Source organism: Ochotona curzoniae, unplaced genomic scaffold (assembly GCF_017591425.1).
Source record: "Ochotona curzoniae isolate NIBS_2020 unplaced genomic scaffold, NIBS_Ocur_1.0 scaffold_4506, whole genome shotgun sequence".
NCBI lineage: Eukaryota > Metazoa > Chordata > Mammalia > Lagomorpha > Ochotonidae > Ochotona > Ochotona curzoniae.
Genome location: NW_024467119.1, coordinates 7,040,715 through 7,060,738, shown reverse-complemented (window position 1 = coordinate 7,060,738; position 20,024 = coordinate 7,040,715). Strand labels below are relative to the sequence as shown.

The window sequence follows — 20,024 nt, the reverse complement described above, 5'->3', positions numbered from 1 at the left end:
GGATGAGCAAACTGTGGGGCAGAGCATGTCAGCCGAAGCTTCACTCACACGGAGACACTATCCCATTAGTGGACACACTATCCATTTAAGGAAGCCATATTTCTAAATCTTGTTAATTATCACATGTGCTTTACATACATGTATTAACATGTACTTTAGATTCAGTATACCTCCATTTTAGCCCCCCTTTTTTTTTTACTCCTTTTCTATCATTATTATTTTGTACTTTTTTTTCAAGATTTGAAAGAATTAAGAGACAGAGGTCTTCCATTCACGGATTAATTCCCCAGCAACAGCCAGGGCTGGGCCAGACCAAAGCTGGAGACAGCATCTTCTGTCTACCTTAGCAGGGAGCTGGACTGGAAGTGGAACAGCCTGGACTTGAACTGGTGCTCCTATGGGCTGCCAGAGTCCCGGCAGCTGCTCAAGCACCACAACGTGAGCCCCTAAATAAGGATGCTGAAGATGAATTCCTGCAGCAGTCAGGCCGGGTTGGTGCTCTGCCTGCTCCCTGAAGGAAAGACTGCAGCAGCAGCACTCGCTACCAAAGCACAGCAAGGAAGAACAGAAGCGGCTGGCCATGTTGCAGCTTCAATGTCACCGTCAACAGGCCGCTTGGGACATGAGTGTGCTGGACTGCCTTCAGAAACCTGCAGGAGAGACAGACAGTGGGATCCAGGTGGACGGCTGGACGTGATCTGCAGCCAACGCCCTCCGTGCTGTCACAGGCCTCACTTGCAGCGTTCCTGCAGCCAGCGGCTCAAACCCTGGCTTTCTGACGCCCCCCAATCACAGTGGGACTCAGAATCAGAATCAGACTGACGTGGGACGCTGGGGGGGGGGAGGGCTGCTGTGGCAGGGTGCTGTCAACATGCTCCTGCAGGCTGGAGGTACACACACCACGTTTCAGCACCCAGCACACGTGTGACTTCACGTATGTAACATTCCACCCTGTGTGTTAAGTGCAAACACCGAGAGGGATTGACCATTGCCACCATCTTTGCTTTTTACTATGCCACATGTTCCAAACAGTTATTTTTAAAAAGATTTATTTTTGACTGAGTTAGAGAGACAAGAGAGACTCTCCATCTACTAGCTCACTCTGCACATGAGCTGAGCCGATCCAAAGCCAGGAGCTTCTTCTGGGTCTCCCACCCAAACACATGGGCCACCCTCTGCTGCTTTCCCAGGCCATTAGCAGAGAGTTGGATGGGAACTGGAACCGCCAGGACTCGAACCAGCATCTGTATGAGACGCTGGCACTGCAGGCAGAGGTTTGATTTCTATGCCATGGTACTTGTTCTAAGTTCCAAATTTTAAAAGTAAAAATAGAACTCCTCTTTTCAAAGCTTTTTATTTTCTAAGCAAGGCAAGGCACTGTGGTTAAAAGTTATGCCTAGTGAAGAAAGCTTATGTCATATGAAAGCAACATGTCAAGAATTTCAAAAATAAATCCTTATAGGGTTCATCTGTAAAAAAATGCATATGATGGAAAACATGCATGTATTTCCAAAAGCACACGGAAAATGCACATTAAAATGTATGGATTTCAAACATTCTTGCATCAAACTAAGCTTGGATTCCATTTTGCACCAGGTTGTAAGTCATCGCATGGAACGGTGCCCCAGAACGGAGGCCTTTCCTGCAGACGCTGCTCGTGTCTGGGCAGCACTGCTTGCCATCCTCACGGTCCTTGCTCACATGTTCTTTGAGGGTTCATGAGGCTTCATGAGACGTTTACTTAAAAGTTTATTCAAGTATTTGGATATGACTTTCACGACATTGAAAAAAAAAAAAACAGCAGTGGGATGAAGGCTTTCTCACGCTTTGTTGATTTAAAAATCCCACTTCTGGGTCCAGTGTGATGGCACAATTAGCTAACCCTCCCCTTGCAAGCACCGGGATCCCCCACTGGTGCTGGTTTTTGTCCCGCTGCTCCAGTTCCTGTCCAGCTCAGCGCCCTTCTTGTGACCTGGGAAAGCAGTGGAGGATGGCCCAAAGCCTTGGGGGCCCCTGTACTGGCACCCTGCTCCCGGCTTTGGATCAGCTCAGCTCCAGCAGTTGACCTTGCTGTGCAACACAAACCAGTAGATACTTTCTCTCTGTCTCTCCTGCCTTCTGTGTCTTTCCAATAAAATAAATCTTTTTTTAAAAATCCCAATCCCCCAAAACATTATCTTATAAATATCAATGTTCAAATACTTGAACATGACTCTCAGCGTGTATGCTGTGCATGGAACAAACAGGAAGTGACTGGGTTTTGTTTTGGTTTTTGGTTTTTTTAGTATTATTGTTTCACAGTGGAGGCCTCTGGCTGCGAGGCAGATTATCATTGGTGAAGGCGGCGAGCAGCCCGTGGGCTCAGGGTGGTCACTGCGCGTCTGCGGCCAGCTGGGCGATCAGGTCCTTGGCATCCTGCATGCTGGAGGGGATCTCAGAGCCGTCCTCGGTCACCTGGGTTCCAAGTAAGAACAGCTTCCGGTCATTGCCCACCTCGGACAGTGCCAGGGCATCGTGGATGTCCGTGATGTGGTAGGCGTCCTCCAGATCCTGCATCCAGGTGGGGGTCGGCGGAAGGAGACACAAGAGGAAGACGCGGTTACTTCTTGGGGAGAAATCGTGGAATTTATTCCTCCTCCTCTTTCCCACTCTCCTTGGGCCTCCCACCTAAATGCAGAGATGCTGGAATGATGCCTCAGAGGTGGCTAGAGTGTAAATACGTGTCAGGTGTATACCAGCGATTGTGCATTGCCAAAAAAAAAAAAAATTCTGGCATGAAGCACAATCAGTACAATACTATAATTTTCCAAACACACCAGCCAATCTGTTACTAACGTCATTGTCTATTTTCTAAGATTCTTTGCTATGGCATTAAATAATTATGCTTAATTGATATTGAACCACAGAAATCTGCTTTATTGGTTGTTGGCTGTTGTTCTGTCCTGGTCCTAGTTCATATGTTGTTGACTCTAGCACTTGCCCTTGTGAATTTTTCTTTGTGAACATTGCTTCCAGTGAACAGAAATCTGAGGGCAGGTGGAGGAAGACGGAGAGCAGATTCGGAAGAGAGGGATTCCAGAAGGACCATCAGAAAGAGAGACGTGAGGGGGCGGGGGAAAGGGTAGGTGGAGGAAAACGGGATTGAGAGGCTGGACCTGCCAGCAGAGGAGCAGGGTTCGGCCTGCACAGCAAGATCAAAGTCTCCTTGGGGTCAAAACACTCTTGTTGCCTCTTATAGGCCAGGAATGATTTACACAAATGAACTCTGATATTCCCTTACAGAAACACACAGATGCTCCAGCAAAAATGTTAACAGTATCCCTTCTTTCTTTTTTTTTAAAGATTGATTTTATTTTTATTGGAAAGTCAGATATATAGAGAGAAGGAGAGGCAGAGAGGAAAATCTTGCGTAGGATGATTCACTCCCCAAGTCGCCACAATGGCTGGAGCTGAGCCAACCCAAAGCCAGAAGCCAGGAGCCTCCTCTGGGTATCCCACGTGGGTGCAGGGTCCCAGGGTTTTGGGCTATCCTCAGCTGCTTTCCCAGGCCACAAGCAGGGAGCTGGATGAGAACTGCTGCCCATATAGGATTCCGGTACGTGCAAGGTGAGGACTTTAGCTGCTAGGCTACCGCACAGGAGCAGTTTCCCTTCTAAAATTGCATTTGTAACTGGCTGTTGGTCATTTCCCTGTAAGTTTTGGTGGATTCATTATAAACCCCTGGAAATAATCCAATGTTGTGTTCCTGTTGTTCTCTTTGTTGATCTATCTCCCTGTCTCTCTCTGTAACTTTGCCTTTTCAATAAATCTCTTTAGAAATTTAAGTCTGGCATGATGGCTCAATGGCTAATCCTTCGCATTGCTAGCACCAGAATCCCATATAAGCACAAGTTTGTATCCCGGCTGCTCTACTTCCCATCCAGCTCCCTGCTTATGGCCTGGGAAAGCAGTAAAGGTCAACCCAAATCCTGGGGATCCTGCACCTACACGGGAGACTCAGAAGAAGCTCCTGGCTCCTGGCTTTAGATCAGCTAATCCTCGGCTGTTACAGCCACCTGGGAAGTGAACCAGCAGATGGAAGATCTTTTTATCTGTTTCTTCTCTCTGTAAAGCTGCCTTTCCAATATAAATAAATAAATCTTTTAAAAATGTAAATCTTTAAAAAATGTAAATCTGTTATAAAAACACAGAAACCATAAGCAAAATAAAATGATCAGACACTAGGATATTGGAAAAGATCTTTGAGAAGTACATAATTCACATAGGATTATGTTTCCAAAAGGTATGAAAGACTCTTGCAATTTAAAAAAGAAAATATAAAATACCCTGGACAGATTGTGGAAAGCTATTAACACATAATTCACAGATCAGGATCAATAACTAAAACATCTGAAACAAGATGTTGAAACTCACTGGTACTTCAGAAATTGCAAAATAGAACCATAAAAACAACTTCTGCCTCATCAGACTGGCAGAAATGGAAGTTTGACATGCCAAGTATTGAGCAGGATGTGGAGCAGCAAAAAGCATCACCTCCATGGGTGTTCAAGATCTTTAATGCATGTGTGATCTAAACTCTGATAGGTCTAAAACAAAACTGTTCCTTAAAATATCATTTTCTTCATTTACTTGGAAGGCAGAAAGAGAGCTCCTAACTCAAGAAGTTGATGGCCCAGAAGTTCTAACAAATATAAATGAAGGCATTTGGCCTCACAATAAAGGTGCGGGTGGGTTGGGATGCCAGTATCCCAGGCTGGGTTAGTGTTGGCTGCATTCCTCATTCCAGTTTCCTGCTGGCTTCCTGCTAATGTGTATTCTGGGAGGTGTAGGTGATGGTTTAAATCATCACCCATGCAAGTGACCTAGAATACGTTTCCAGTTCCCAAGTTCAGTCTGGCCCAGCCTGACCTAGCCTCAGCTTTCGGGGCACGTGGGAATGAGTCAGAGGCTGGGCTGCTGTCTGCCCTTGCCTTTCTCCCTTTGAAAAAATGTATTAGAGATACATATATCTAATTGCATATATTATATGCCTATATGTATATAGAGTGATTGAACAGACAGCATAGTATTGAATACCTAGCTGTGAAGAGCAGACATCTTTTGTATAAATAACATAACTTCTATTTGTACGGCTCTTACCTGTTTGTTTGCAAACACCACCAGAGGAAGAATGGGGTTGGCTTCAATGAGCTGGTGCAGGTACCTCTTGGCTTCTGGTAGTCGCTGGTGATCAGCTGAGTCCACCACGAAGATCAGCAGCAACCCCCTGGGCAGGTACATCTCCCAGTTGGATCGGAAAGGTTCACTACCGCCAACTATGGAGAGCAAGGAGGAAGACGACACAGAGGGCACACAGGTGCACCTGCCAAGGGGGCAGCGGGCACAGTGGGGCCACTTCTGAACATGGAGACATGTTTTGATCAGGTGCTGCCTTTCTAGAACCACCAGAGGGATGGGCGGGCAAAATGGCTCTGCCCAGGGGGTTCCAGCAGAGAGACCCTCAACACTGCAGACCCTGCCTCCCACTCCTGTTACGCACGGCAGTCCCAGAAGCCCCTGGCTGCTCAGGTAATGCAGGGTGGTTGGTTTTAATACACATTACTCTAAAATCATTTGTAAATGGAGTGAATTCATTGTTTAGCCTTACTTTCACTTCTTATTTCCCTTATCAAAATCCTAGGACTAATTTCTCCCTTTACTATTAGATTGACAATTCACATAAACCTCTGGATATTCAAGAATATTGGCATCAGAGAGAACATTCTTTTAGATTCAGTTATCACATTTTGCTGATTCTTGTCAGAAAAAAAAAAAACTTCACAGTTACTCATACTACATATCCAATGGGTGGGAGATAACAAGGTATGATCAATCATCTATTTTTTTTATTTAATATTTTTTCTTTATTAGAAATGCAAAGTTATGAGAGAAAGGAAAACACAAAAATCTTACATCTGCTGGTTCACTCCCTAATGCCTGCAATGACCAGAACTGAGCCGATCCGAAGCCAGGAGCTTCTCCAGTGTGGATGCAGGGGCCCACGCACCTGGGCCATGCTCCACTACTTTCTCAGGAGCATCAGCAGGGTATTTCACAAAAGTGGAGCAGCAGTCAGGATCTAAACCAGTGCTCATATGGGATGCCAGCACTGTAGCCAGCCATGCCACAGTGCCAACCCCCAAACCACCTCTTTTTGCACAGCCTGGGAGTGAAGGATGGCTTTCATAAGATTAGAAAAAAGGGTGGGGGGGCGTGGAGAGAGAGAAGAATTATACCTTATAACAAATGACCATTATAACAAATTTGACTTCCATGTCCACAAATGAAGCTTTGTTGGAGCCTCATTTACATGGAGTTGTATTTCTCTCCGTACTGTCTGTGGCTGCTTTCATTTTCCAGTGGTGGAGCTGCATCATCACAGCAGAGACCTGCACCTGCACAGCGGACATGAATTCTTACCCATCTCTTGAGAGAAGATGTTCTCAGATCTGTTCTAGGAACCTATCAAACCGTCATCAGTATTAACAGCAAAGGATCATTCCCTGTTGTTCCAGGCTTCATTAGATTATACAGTCTAGGAGATCTGGACACATCGGGGCTCGGCACACGTCTCTGGGCGTCACTAGCAGCTAGCCAGTATTTAATACCAGGAAAATAGCTCAAATCCTGGGAGGGAGGAGAGGAGGAGAAAAGAAGTAGTACAAATGGAAGAGGAGGAGAATGGGGAGAGGGGACCTGACCCAACTTCGAAGGACACCATAGAGCGGCCATGGCTCGAGTCACTGCATCATAGGGGCTTCTGGACATCCATCGAGTTAGAAGAGGCTGAGGCCATCTGTCATCTCGCTGACACAGGAGCACACACACTGGCCCTGCTTAGACTGCTCGTATCCTGTGGTGTGGGGAGAGGGAGGAGGCTAACGACAGACTGTTGGAGAGCAAGGGCCTTGTCCCAACCCCCTTCACATCACCACTGAGGAAACGGGGCAAAAAACAAAGCCCAGCGAGTGTAACATGCACTCTAAAAGTTTAGGAAAACCTGACCTAGCGTTGGTTTTCACAGGACCCAAGTTTGCTGCCACCACGTTTGGCTTAGTTGGGATTGTTGTGCTGTGGCCGGCTCGGCTGCCACCTGTGACGCCCACATTCCATACGAGGGTGCCTGGTTCAAGTTCCAACTATTCAGCATCCAATCCATCTCTTTTGCTGATGTGTCTGCGAGGCAGCCCAACGGACTTGGGTCTTTGCCACCTGCATGGGAGACCCAGATGGAGTTTCCTGGCTCCTGGCTTTGTAGTGGTTGCTGTGGGCATTGAAGGAATGAACCAGAAGATGGAAGGTCTCTTTCCTCTGCCTTTCAACTATATAGATCTCTTTAAAAAGTTTTAAAGAAATGTAGCTGAACAGGCCCAGCACAGTAGCCTAGTGACTAAAGTCCTCGCCCATGTGGATCCCACATGGACCCCATATGGGCACCAGTTTGTGTCCCGGCGGTTCCACTTCCCATCCAGCTCCCCGCCTGTGGTCTGAGAAAGCAGTTGAGGACGGCCTAAAGCCTTGGGACCCTGCCCCCTCGTGGGAGACCCAGAAGAGGCTCCTGGCTTCTGGATTTAGATCAGTTCACTCTGGCAGCTCTGGACATTACGGCCACTTGTGGAGTGAATAAGCAGTCTCTCCTCTCTGTATAAAAATTTTAAAAAGAAAGAGGAAGAAAGAAAGAAAGCAAAAGAAAAAGAAATGTAGCTGTCCCATGGCCAGAGAGAAAATATGCTCACTCACTCTCCAGGAACTCCATCTGGCTGCCTTCAGTGCGCATGCAGACCTTGTGGAAGCCCTCGGTGGGCGCCCTGCTGTGCTGGATCCTGTTGGAAGCCAGAGAGTGGAGGACGCTGGTCTTCCCTGCTCCGTCCAGGCCCAGCACAAGGATCTGCTTGCTCTTTTCCTGTGACACACACATGTATACTTACACTCCAATGGAGGCTCTCAGGGCCTCGTGTTCGTGGCTCCTGCTAGCATCCCGCCTTGTGGTAGAAGCCAGTCACACCCATGAAGTGTGAAGCAGAACTAAATCCTGCAGAAATGTGGTACAGGTCAAGAACAAACGGTACCGCTTGGCGCATCTTTCCTATCGTCATCTAATCCCTGCAGCTCCTGGCCAGTTTAGCAAACATGTCTATCAGTACTTACGTCATGGTCAACAGAGGCATTTTTGTAGAGTTCACTTTGTTCCATGAGTTCATGTCCATTAGAGATTGCCCCAGCCCTGAGCTTGCTGTTGGGGATCCCTGGTGCACCCATGAACCTCACAGATCTTGCATTCTTATTAACCTGACTGTCTTCACAACTGGAGTGCCAGGATATGAGACCCTGAGAAAGGTTCTCCTTTTCAATATGAGTATTATGAATGAATGCAAAAGTTAAGATGATAGAAATTGGAACATTGGAGCCCAGCATGGTGGCCTAGTGGGTAAAGTCCTTGCCTTGAACACACCAGGATCCCATATGGGCACAGGTTCTAATCCCAGCAGCTCCACTTCCCATCCTGTTCCCTGCTTGTGGCATGGGAAAGCAGTTGAGGACAGCCTAAGGCCTTAGGACCCTGCACCCGTGTGGGAGACCTGGAGGAAGTTCCTGACTCCTGGCTTCGGATCATCGCAGCACCAGCCATTGTGGCCACTTGAGGAGTAAATCATTGGATGAAAGATCTTCCTCTCTGTCTCTCCTCTCTGTACATCTGCCTTCCCAATAAAAATAAATACATCTCTAAAAAAAAAAAAAACAGAAAGAAATTGGCACATTGGTTGCAACCACCAATGAGAATATGTTTTACAATGCAATGTGAAAAGCTGATGAACTAGATCTGAACTCAGAAGTTTTCTACCAACTCGCTTAGAAAGAAGCTTCCTACCAACAAACCAGCCTTAGAAATCTTCATGGCAAATGACTGCGGAGCAGAAAGAGAAGGACTGCAGCGTTTAGAAGTGTAATCCCTAGGGTGCAAACCTTCAAAACCAATTATTTCAGAGAGACAAAGGCAGGGGTACGAGGGAAGAGAGAAAGCCCAGACGCCCACCATCGCCAGACTAGGGCACGTCAGAGCCAGGCGCCAGGAATTCAGTCTGAGTCTCACTCCCGGGTGGCAGTGACCCAGGTACTTGAGCCACACCCACTGCCAGACTCAAGGACAGGGCCGGGCACTCTGATGTGGGAGCCAGGTGTCCCAGTGGCACCTCATGCCCTCCCCTGCACCACAGGAGTCAATACCTGGGAAAACAGCCACACAGCTCCCAGGAACTTGGTTCTGCTCACAAACTGCCCACGAAGTGGTTTCTCATGCACAGAGCACACCTATAACCGTGTTTGGTTCACTGACGTGTCTGCCTGCTCTGCATGAATGGAACTTGACTGTATTTCTTGAGGGAAGTGGCCTTAAACCCCTTTAGAATGTCTATCATTCCTCTTTTTAAAAAATATCCATGTGGCGGTAGGCACCATGGGCATGGTCTACTAGGTTAAGTCTGCCTGCAGTGCTGGAATCCCAAAGAGATGCTAGTTTGTGCCCTGGCTGCTCCACTTCCAGCTCCCTGCTTATGGACTGAGAAAGCAGCAGAGAATGGCTCAACTGCTTGGGACCCTGCACCCACATGGGAGACTTGGAAGAAGTTCCTGGCTCCTGAATTCAGTCCGTTCCAGCTCTGGCCACTGCAGTCATTTGGGGAGTGAACCAGCAGATGAAACATCTGTTTCTCCGTCTCTAACAATGCTTTTCAACTAAAAATAAATACATTTTTGGAAACCTTGAAACAATTGATTGAGTTGCTTTACACAAAAATTAACAATTGGGGCTGCTGGGATTAGAACTGGTACCCATATGGGATCCCGGCTGATGCAAAGTGAGGACTTTAGCTGCTAGGCTACTGCTCCGGGTCCAGAAATAAGTCTTTATTTTTTATTAGAAAGTCAGATATACAGAGAGGAGAGACAGAGAGGAAGATCTTCTGTCCACTGATTCACTCCCCAAACAGCTGCACTGGCTGGAACTTTGCCTATCTGGGGCGTAGGTGCACACCGGGTACTTTGAGACCACGAGGTTGGAGCAGCATTCGGTAACCTGCCTTCCCGTGTAACTCAGCGCCAGACCCACTCTCCCTGTCAGCCTGCTGCACACCCTGGAGCTAAGCAAGGGATGGTTTGAGTACTTGGGTCCCTGCCACCCACGTGGGAGGCCCAGAAGGGGTTGCTGGCTCCTGCTCTGGCCCGACTCACTATTGGCAGTTGTGGGCATTTGGCGAGGGAATGGTGAGTGCAAGATTCTCTCTCTCTCTCCTTCCTTCCCTTTCTCATCAAACTTTATAAAATAAAATTGAGTGCTTTCAAGCACTATGGGCACAAAAAAAAAAAAAAATTAAAAAAAGACTGACTGCCCTATAGTCCCCCAAGCAGGGTTCCCCTCGGGCTATCCCGATACTTTGGCCATTTTAAGATGCACACCTATTTCTTCACTGGCCCCATCCATGAAATTAGAACAGGCTTCCCAACCAGAAGTCTGTGTTTTTTGTTGGCAGCATTTCCACCCCCTTTTGTGGTATCTAAAATCATGGCATCTCAGACCCCAGTTCCCGACTTCCTTTCCAGACACAGCGCAGTGTCAAAGCCCAGCCTCTCTGCGAATCCTGCGCTCACCCATGCTTTCCGGGAACCCCATCATGTTTTGTCAGAAAAAAATTCCTTAAGCAAATACGGCCCCGGGTGATTTGTGTTTTCGTCAGGGATCAAGTTGTCCGCTAATAATTCAAACTGTTCATGGCCAGAGAGCAGCTCAGAGTTAAGAACAGGCGGGAACGCCGCGGCACCAAGTCCTTCAGCCTGAGCCAAACAACCTGTGCTTTCTGTCCGTCCCCGCTGCGCTCTGCTAGTCCTAAAAAAGGACGAGCAGCACGCCAGAGCGCCCAGCACACACGCAGCAGCAGCCTGAAGGCCTCCCTGCCCGAGCCTGGCAGCGTCACCTGGGCGCCGGGCCAGGCGCTGGCCAGACAGTGACCGGCAGGGAGCTTGTTTGCGTCCCCAAGCTCACGTAGGCCCCTAAACGGGGTTAGAGGAGGCAGTGGAAGCTGAGTAGGGGCTGGGGACAAGAGCATTCGAAGCTGGCACCTCCCCTTCCATTCCCTGAGCGACCACTCCCATCCTCCCAAGACACTTGATCCTTCTTCACTCGCCTGTGACTTGGGAAGGGCCTGGGAAGCCAGGGTGCCTTTTACCTGCAGCTCTGAAGGGGTCCTCGCCAAGGCGGTATAATTCCGCTCCAGTGTCCCTCTGCCTGGTTCCTTCTCGGCCTCCGTCTCTGTCCCCGTCAAGTGCTCTTTCCTCTTTCCCTCCTCCCTGTCCTCTTCTGGGCTCTTACTTTTCACTTTTTCTTTCCCTTTCTCCTTGCCTTTCCCTCCAGTTCTCTCCTCCACCTCCTTCCTTTTCTCTTTCGCCGGCTTGGTTCTGCCCTTCTCCATCCCCACGGCCTCTGCTACCCCGACCCCGTAGCTGTGTTGCGCGCCCCCGTGCGCTGGGCCCCAGCAGGTGTGGCCCTCGCGGGGGACGCAGGGCCAGGACGACGTAGCTGTCCGCGGCGGAGAGCAGCCCCGCGCCCGCCGCTGCCATCAGTCCCGGCGCGCACAGCTGGTGGAGGTCGCTCCCGATGGCCGCTCTGGGCGCCTCGCCACCAATCACGACAACCCCGAAGCAGGGGAGGGAAGATCGGCAGAGTGCTGACGGCCTGCTAGGCGCCCAGGCTAACGGACCCAGGCCCCCCCACGCCCCGCCCCGCAGGACAGCCCGAGCTGCGGGTCGGAAAGCGTCTCCAGGCGCGGCTCTAGTTACAACGCGGCTCTCGGAGCGACTGCCTGGGCCTCTAACCTGGAAGGATGACCTCCCGCCTCTACGGGGACCGGAGGGCTGCGAACCACTGTACTCCTAAATGCTTGTTGCGGGGAGCGAGGCGAGGTGGCGCCCAGTGCCGGGGCACCCAGTGTCCCCGCACCTGATTGAGTCAAGGCCGCTGTGCCCGGCAGCTGTCCCTTGTCATTGCCACACACTGGGCTGCTTTGGGGTCCCAGACTGCACCAGGTCCAGCCCTGCCTGATACTGCCATTTGGGGCGAGAACTAAAAGATGGAAGAGCTTTCCCAAATAAAGTGAGACTAAACGTGGAAACAGAAAAGCCCCAAAGCCTCAGATATATATGTACCATGTGAGTGTCACGGCTGCTGGCAAGCCTGAGTGGTCCAGTTTGCCCCCAACAAGCCTTTTTCCCCCCTCAACACGTAAGAAGCTGAATTTCTTATCTGCTTCAAATAGCCTTGAAGCAACAGCGATTGGCCGGCAGGTTCCAGAAGGTGCAGTTGTTTTAAGTTAGCTGTTTCCAGTAATCCTGAAAATGCTGTGCTTGACAGCGTTTAAAACCACCTAGTTGCGTTTACACATGGTGTTTAGCAGGGTGTAATACAGCTTCTCTCAAGCCAATTCTACCCATTTGTGGCTTTGCTGGGAGGGGAAGGAGGTAATTTTTAAATACTATAGTAACTAGAAGGCCCTGATAAACATGCTGACACCTGTCCCTTAGTCCATGTTCACAGGTGGACTATTTCTTCCAAGCGTCACAGTGAACAGAGGTGTCCTTATTGGGTCACCCTGCCCCACCCATGCCCCACCCTCACACAAGCATGCCAAGTGTGTACCTCGCTGCTTAAAGAGCCCCTACAAAGGAGGAATTAACTAAAAAGTTCAAGTAGGTGTCTTACACTTCATCTGATTAGATTTTATTTCCACTGAGGTTTCAGTGAGGTAACAATGACCTAGTAATATCCATGGCAGCCAATTAACAATGACAAAGTGTAAATTTCACTGTTGGGCCTTGGGTCAAACATTGTATTGATGGGATCCTGCTGTTTAGCTAACCAAAAAAAAAAAAAAAAAACCACCCCCCACCCCACACACACAAAAAACCCTACACAAAATTTAATGGAGTGCTAGATAACAAAGTTATGAACAACTTTGTGACTGCATTATAATTCGGAAGGCATACGCACCTGTGACACCTAGCAGGCCGTCCCGAGAGCTCGGCCTCGAGGGTCTGAGCACGCAGGCTCTCGGCACACTAACCCAAAGGCAGGGCTTTTGGGGAGACCTTGCTAAACACTCAACCAAGAAGCCACAGATGTGTGCAGAGTCAAACACAGCAACCTTTATTGACAAGGACAGTCATCTCGTCACAGGAAACACTGGTAAGTCCCGAACGGCCTGGGCAGCCTGGACAGAGCCCTCACTGGGGCAGCTCCCGTGTGCTCAGCGTGAAGGTGGCTTGTAAACAAGGCAGCACTTAGACCACAAATCAACCGTCAAATTCTTCATTACTTTCAAAAGGGTCACGAGTGGACACAACCCTAACAGGAAAGGGAGTGGAGCAGTCTGTGAGCTCCCGACGCTGCCTGGTAGCGCTTCCCTCCAAGCGCAATGAGGTCATGTCCGTGTTCCTGAGGGGGCAGTCACACCTCGGACAGACGGTTCACCCACTTCAGCTCAGAGCGTGGGGTCTAGGAGTTAGCTTCTTGCAACACTGATGATCTTCCTTGCAGTCTTCTACGATGTTACACCAGCACGTTAACATAATCTGAAAACCCAATGGGGCACCAAGGAGCCATATGTACATACAAATGCATACGTAAAAAGGAGCTCCTATTCTAGAATCATCTGAAAGGATGTATAGCTAGGGCTAAAATGATTCCTTGTGGCCACTCGATGAAGTCAGGAACACCAATGTTTTAATAGGTCCCTCTTGAACACATGGTATTTCTAAGCAGGTACTTGGAATGCTCAGAAGATTCTCATTTCAGTCCCCTAGGACCTCCTAAGACATAATTTAAAGTGGGAACAAGTGTCTTCTGACTCTAGCTGAAATAGCTTCTGTCTGAATCATGGGAAACCATACATAATATGCCTTGTTTGTGAACCCGAAAGAGCCAATCAGCACACAGATAAAGGATGCGAAAGACACCGCAGCGGACAGACGTCAATCGTTCTCAGTCATCATCGGTGCAAACCTGGGGGTGGGGGACATCCACCGGAGGGCCAGGGGGATCTCAAAACCATGGTTTCCTGTTTGATGCCCAAGAAACGACGGCATGAAACCGCGGGGCTGGAGGGGGAGCTGGGCGCTTCCCGCCGTGTCCTTCACTGCATCCCCAGCGTCTCTGAGACCAGTGTGAAAACCCAGCGCTCTCTTCACCAGCCGCCTTTTCCGCCTTTCTTCTTTTTCTGCTGCTGCTTCTTCTTGGCTGCCGGTGCTCCCGCAGGCTTCTGGTGTCGGGGCGGGATGATGTTGCTCGTGGAGCCGGACACCGCCGCTGCACTGCCGGGTCTCGGGGAGGTGGGCGGGCTGTTCACAGGTCTACTGGCATCCCTGAAATAACCAGGCCAGGGAAGTTTTGGTCACATGCACGTTCAACCAAAGGAAATGGTAAAGCAGGTCTGGATAAGGATGCCCCTGCACACACCTAGATCCCTCCCACATACCTTCTACCTCCTCCTGTGGGTCCCCAGTGCCCGTTTTTCTTTTGAATAGAGCTTTTACTGTTTTATAAGAAGCCAATTTTTACAGGAGTGGAAAAATGTTAAATATTTAATAGTTAAATATTTTTCAGTATTTCTTCCCAGTAATATTTATCTAAACAGTTAATTGGATAACCGAGTATATTCTTTTTGCAACTAACACTCTATAAAAGTTTTAGTGCTTACAATACAATCAAAGCAGAAGTGTATTTTTCTTCTACCTAAGCATACTGCAAGCACTTGCCACAGATATGACTATGCTTGCCTGCTTAAGTGCACAAGCAGACTGCGCTAACAGAGGCAAAGGAGTGTCAGAGGCCATGGGCAAGCACGAGCAAGGGCGCCCAGCCGCGGGCGGGGACGTACAGTTCCGACGCAGCTGACGCAGTGGCTCCCTGGGTCCCCTTGCCAATCTGATCCTTCTTCTTGCCCTTCTTCCTTCCACGGTAATAAGAGCGTTCTCGCATTGGCAGCCACCTTTCTGGATCTGGGGTCACTTTGGGGTCATAGTTCTTGGGCAGTTTTCCTGGGTAACAATTAAAAAGCAGAGATGTACTCATGGTATCTTTACGGCAGTTTGTTAAACCATGGACATAGCCCTAGGAGTTAACACTGAACTGGAAGGTATCCGAGAAGTCTTCATCTGTTTCCTCTGGCGGGTAAGACGGGGGAAGGACTTCATTTTTAAGCAGGATGTGAAATTCAGAGCCCCTAAGGGAAAAATTCCACAGAGACACACTACCTAACAGTTCATGCATATCCCCAAGAGGGGAAGAGTTCTTGCTGACCAACAGACGAATCACTGCAAGAAGAGTATGCAGTTCTAATGTGAGGAAGCTGGGAGAAGTCATTCATCACGTGAAGGGACAATCAGTCCCACTGGTTACAAACGCTGAGGGGCAGGCACGCAGCTGGCTGGGCGTTAACGCTCTGCGGAGAGCCCACATCCCATGCTGGAACGCCCGAGTTTCACTCCAGACTGTCCCATGCGGGCAGAAAGGGCAGCTTAAGTGGTTCAGTCTCTGCCACCCAGGTGGACACCTGGATGGAGTTCCTGGTTTCTGACCTGGCTTGGTCTAGGCCCACATGTCTGAGGGACATTTGGGAGGGATGAAGAAGTAGACAGCTGGCTGTCAAACATGTAACACTTAAAAGTACGTGTTCAAAGATAAAAGAGACAGCATTATGCCTGAAGCTTTCTAGACAGGGTTAAACTCAAGTATTTTTAGAAAGACATTTAAGATTTTAAAAAAAGTCTTACCCTTCTTTTTCTTCTTCTTCTTTTTCAAATCTCCCTGTCTATAAAGAGAAGAAATTATCATTGTGATAAGGTGTTTATGGAGCACTAAGTATGCACAATAGAGCGAGCTGGTCCTTTAAAAGGCTTACTTATATTTATTTGAAAGGCAGAGTTAGAGAGGAGAAATGGGGAGAGATCTGTTGCACTTCTGATCCAGCTCCCTGCCTGTGGCCTGGGAAAGCAGCAGACTGCACAGAGCCTTGGGTCCCTGCACCATGTGGGGGACTCGGGAGAAGCTCCTGGCTTTGGAACAGCTCAGCTCCGGCCGTTGCAGTCATTCGGGGAGTGAGCCAGCGGACTGAAGATCTTTCTCTTTCCTTCTCTTTGTAAATCTGCCTTTCCAATGAAAAACTAAGTTTGTATTTTGACTCTTGTGAGTTGACTATTCTTTACAAAAAGCAGTAAAAATCTGGGGCAGTGGGCAAGCCACTACTTGGAATATTAAGTACCTACATTTGAGTCCGGCTCCACTACTTCCCCAGCTCCCTGCGTGGACACATCCTGGGCGGTGGCAGGTGACGGCTCCAGGGGCTGGGGCCCTGTCATCCGCGAGGGAGACCCTGGCTGTGTTCCCAGGCCCCAGCTTTGGTCTGGCCCAATACTGGCTATTGCGCTTTATGGGGGCAAGCTAGCAACCGGGAGATCTGCATTTCTACCTTTCAAAGAAAACAAACAAAATCTATTGAAGTAAAGCTTTTTTTTGGTTAATATCTATTTTTCTTGAAAAGGCAGATTTACTGCAATAAGGAGAGACCGAAAGAGCTTCCACCCTCTGGTTCACTCCCCAAGTTGCCACAATAGCCAGAGCTGAGCCGATCTGAAGTCTGGAGCCAGGAGCTTCTTCCTGGTCTCCCATGCGGGTGCAGGTCCCAAGGCTTTAGGTAGTCCTCAACTGCTCTCCCAGGCCACAAGTAGGAGCTGGATGGGACATAGAGCAGTCGGGACACAAACCGGCACCCATATGGGAACCAGATGCAAGGCAAGGATTTAGCCATCAGGCTACTGCACCAGGCCCTTAAGTAAAGCTTTTACTAATTATAATGACAATCCCCACTACCACCCTAAAAACAAAACAAAACAGAACAAACAGCCCAAAGATGTGCAAGTGTTGAAATGGGTATGAAAAACAAAGAAAACATTTCAACATCAACTCATCCGAAATTCATGGTGAAAAAAGGAATACAGGAGGAAAAACTCCTTCTGAATATACTCATTTGAAATGTTTCTATGAGAACTAGAAAAGAGCTCACTCAAAACATGAAACAGCAACAATTTCTGCCAAAGATTCACTCTGTAAAAACACTGAACTACGAAGAGTTCCTTCAGAATCTGCAGAACAACTACAGGGGCAGGCTGTGGTGTGAAAGGTTGAAGTGCAGCCTGCGGGGCCAGCATCCAAGGGGGACGCCTTTCAAGTCCTGGCTGTCCCACTTCGCATCCGGCTTCCTGCTGGTGTGTCTCAGAAAGCACCCACAGAGGAGACCCAGAAGCTCCTAGTTCCTGGCTTTGGTTGAGCCCAGGGTTTGCAGTTGTGGTCATTTAGAGAATGAACCAGTGGATGGAAGAGCTCTTTCAAATAAATAAAATCCTCAGAAACAAAGAACTACAATGCATGGTGTCTTATTTTAGTGCTGTATCTCATTTATTTATTTTAAAGATTTATTTTTATTTGAAAGATGGAGTTAGAGGAGACAGAGAGAGATCTTCCATCTGTTGGCTGCAGTGGCCAGAGCTGAGTTGATCCAAAGCCAGGAGCTGGAGCTTCTTCTGGATCTTTCACATGGGTGCAGGTGCCCTGGACCTGGTACCCAATGGGATACTGGCGCTACAGGCTGAAGGTTAGCCTCCTACAGATGCCTCACCTTTCACCTACACTTTGCAAGTTTAAATGCTCTCCCTTTAAATGACACTCCACAGCCATGACCAAAGGTTCTCTGCCAGGGTTCACACTCTGCCACCTCACCCCCTCCTGCTCCTCCCCTCCCCTCAGCCCTTCCTGCCACCTCCATGGGACAGGTGCACCCCTCCCTGCCTGGCAGCTGTGCCTTCACTGCAAGCCCTGCTTACACAGGTTTTTTCTGTTTTATTTTGTGGACAACATCCAGTATAAACTCATTCCATAGTTATATTCTAAAGAAACCAAACCAATGTGCCCAAAAGTCAGCTAAGATACAGATACCCACCGAAAATACAGTGTTAAGATTGAAAAGTTTGGGGCCTGACACAGTAGCTTACTGGTTAAATCCTTGCCCTTGCATGTGCTAGAATCCCATATGGGTGTCGGTTCTAATCCCGGCAACTCCACTTCACATCCAGCTCCCTACCTGTGGCCTGGGAAAGCAGTCAAGGATGGCCCAAAGTCTGGGGACCCTGAACCTGCATGGGAGACCCAGAACAGGCTCAGGGCTCCTGGCTTCAGATTGGCTCTACTCCAGCCATTGTGGCCACTTGGGGAGTGAAACAAGAACGAAGATCTGGGCCTGGCGCGGTGGCCTAGTGGGTAAAGTCCTTGCCCTGAATGCGCCCGGGATCCCATATGAGTACTGGTTCTAATCCCGGCAGCTCCACTTCCCATCCAGCTCCCTGCTTGTGGCCTGGGGAAGCAGTCGAGGATGGCCCAAAGCCTTGGGACCCTGCACCCGTGTGGGGGACCTGGGAGAGATTCCTGGCTCCTGACTGGCACAACTCTGGCCATTGTAGCATTTGGGGAGTGAACTAGCAGACAGAAGATCTTTCTGTGTCTCCTCTCTGTAAATCTGCCTTCCCAATACAATAAATCAATCTTTTAAAAAAACTGTATTACAAGCGTGCTCATATAATGAAGGAAGTCAATCAGCTAGAACTGAGTATTCCACCCCCTCCATGCTGTGCTCACCCTGATTCAAAAATAACCTTAAATGCTGCACCTCAGGGCTCTGCTGTGCTTTGAAGAAAGCAGTGGGGAAACAAGCAAAGTATCTGAATTTGATCTCTGAACAGTAAACAAGACTGGCTTATCTTTTCTCCAAATAAGAATAAATCGTTTGAGATTTAGTTCAGGAAAACAGAGACGCCCTAAATGTGTCTAAGTATCTTACAGGTAAAGTAGGGGACATGTAGATTAAGGGATATTATTCATAGGAAGAATGCGAAAATAATCCCCATTCCATATATAAAAACAAAACCGGAAACAAACTACTTGTACGTGCAAACACAAAGAGAAAGACTGGGAAGGATACACTGATGCCAGAGGTTCACTTTGGGCTACAGTAAGAGGAAAAGCAAGAATCAAGAAGTGGGCAAAGTCAAAAAGAAGGGAGAGCAGCGCAGGAGATCTACGCTTGGTCCCGAGCCATTTCTGGGAACGAGCTTTCATTCTTGCACGACCTAGGATGGCAGAGAATGTCACAGCGAAAGCCTCACCCTTGCTCCTTCGGCTGACTGTCTCCAGTAGCTTTGCCGCCCTTCTTCCGAACGTACGTGGCACCAGGGGAATTCTCCAGAGCCTCAACATCCACCTTGAGAGACATGCTGTCCGATGAGGGCAGGTGTTCGCTGAGACTGGGCAGGAGCAGGAGCTCAGGAACATAGCGCAAACGCCACGTCTGCTGATGCATCCACACACAGAGGAAAAAGCCCGCCTTTCAAGAGCAGACCACGCTCTTCCTTCTGTCCTGTCAGGTAGCACGTGTTCTGAAAGAAGCCACCATCTCGGCACCTGCCCCTTACAGCTCAAGGTGCTGGTGTTATGAAAGCCCCTTTCTACAACTACCACCAAACCCACCCACACAGACTCGCTCTCCGAGGCGGCTGTGACCGCTGGGGGCTGCATTTCCCACCCTACCCAGTACCAGGAACACACTCCCATCAGGTACCGCATAGGATCCAGGCTCAGCCCATGAAGACACCGAGTCCCCTGGTCAGCCGGGACTGTCTGGGATGAGCACGGGACCACAGAGTTCAAGCAGAGGAACGAAGGAGAGTCATGAACAACCACCCACCTAACAGCCACGATTTCCTTGGCTGCTGAACCTGAACTTGGAGGAATACACACTGTTGTTTCCTCCCCCTGACCCCCTTTCTGGATCAAACGCTGTATCGATCACTACATTCTCCAATGATACGGAGCATAAATTTTTACTTTGGACTTT

General features: G+C 48.9%; 2 protein-coding genes across 4 annotated transcripts in view; both read right to left on the bottom strand.

Annotated features, from left to right (window-relative positions):
* Positions 1-2,199: 2,199 nt before the first annotated feature.
* On the bottom strand, positions 2,200-11,549 carry ARL9 (ADP ribosylation factor like GTPase 9). The gene is made up of 4 exons (XM_040967169.1): positions 11,259-11,549; positions 7,780-7,942; positions 5,140-5,315; positions 2,200-2,550 (listed from the first exon to the last, which is right to left on the bottom strand). Exons 1-4 carry the CDS (start codon positions 11,499-11,501, stop codon positions 2,371-2,373), a joined length of 762 nt encoding a protein of 253 aa, XP_040823103.1. The 5' UTR covers positions 11,502-11,549; the 3' UTR covers positions 2,200-2,370.
* Positions 11,550-13,208: 1,659 nt separating this feature from the next.
* Positions 13,209-20,024, bottom strand: part of SRP72 (signal recognition particle 72) — a 28,270-nt gene continuing 21,454 nt past the window's right edge. For all 3 annotated transcript variants that reach the window (XM_040966795.1, XM_040966797.1, XM_040966796.1), the window contains 4 exons: positions 19,297-19,434; positions 15,856-15,893; positions 14,961-15,120; positions 13,209-14,445 (listed from right to left, as the gene is read on the bottom strand). In XM_040966795.1, coding sequence (XP_040822729.1) covers positions 14,268-14,445; positions 14,961-15,120; positions 15,856-15,893; positions 19,297-19,434 — 514 coding nt within the window. In that variant the 3' untranslated portion in view covers positions 13,209-14,267. The remainder of the gene's footprint in view (positions 14,446-14,960; positions 15,121-15,855; positions 15,894-19,296; positions 19,435-20,024) is intronic.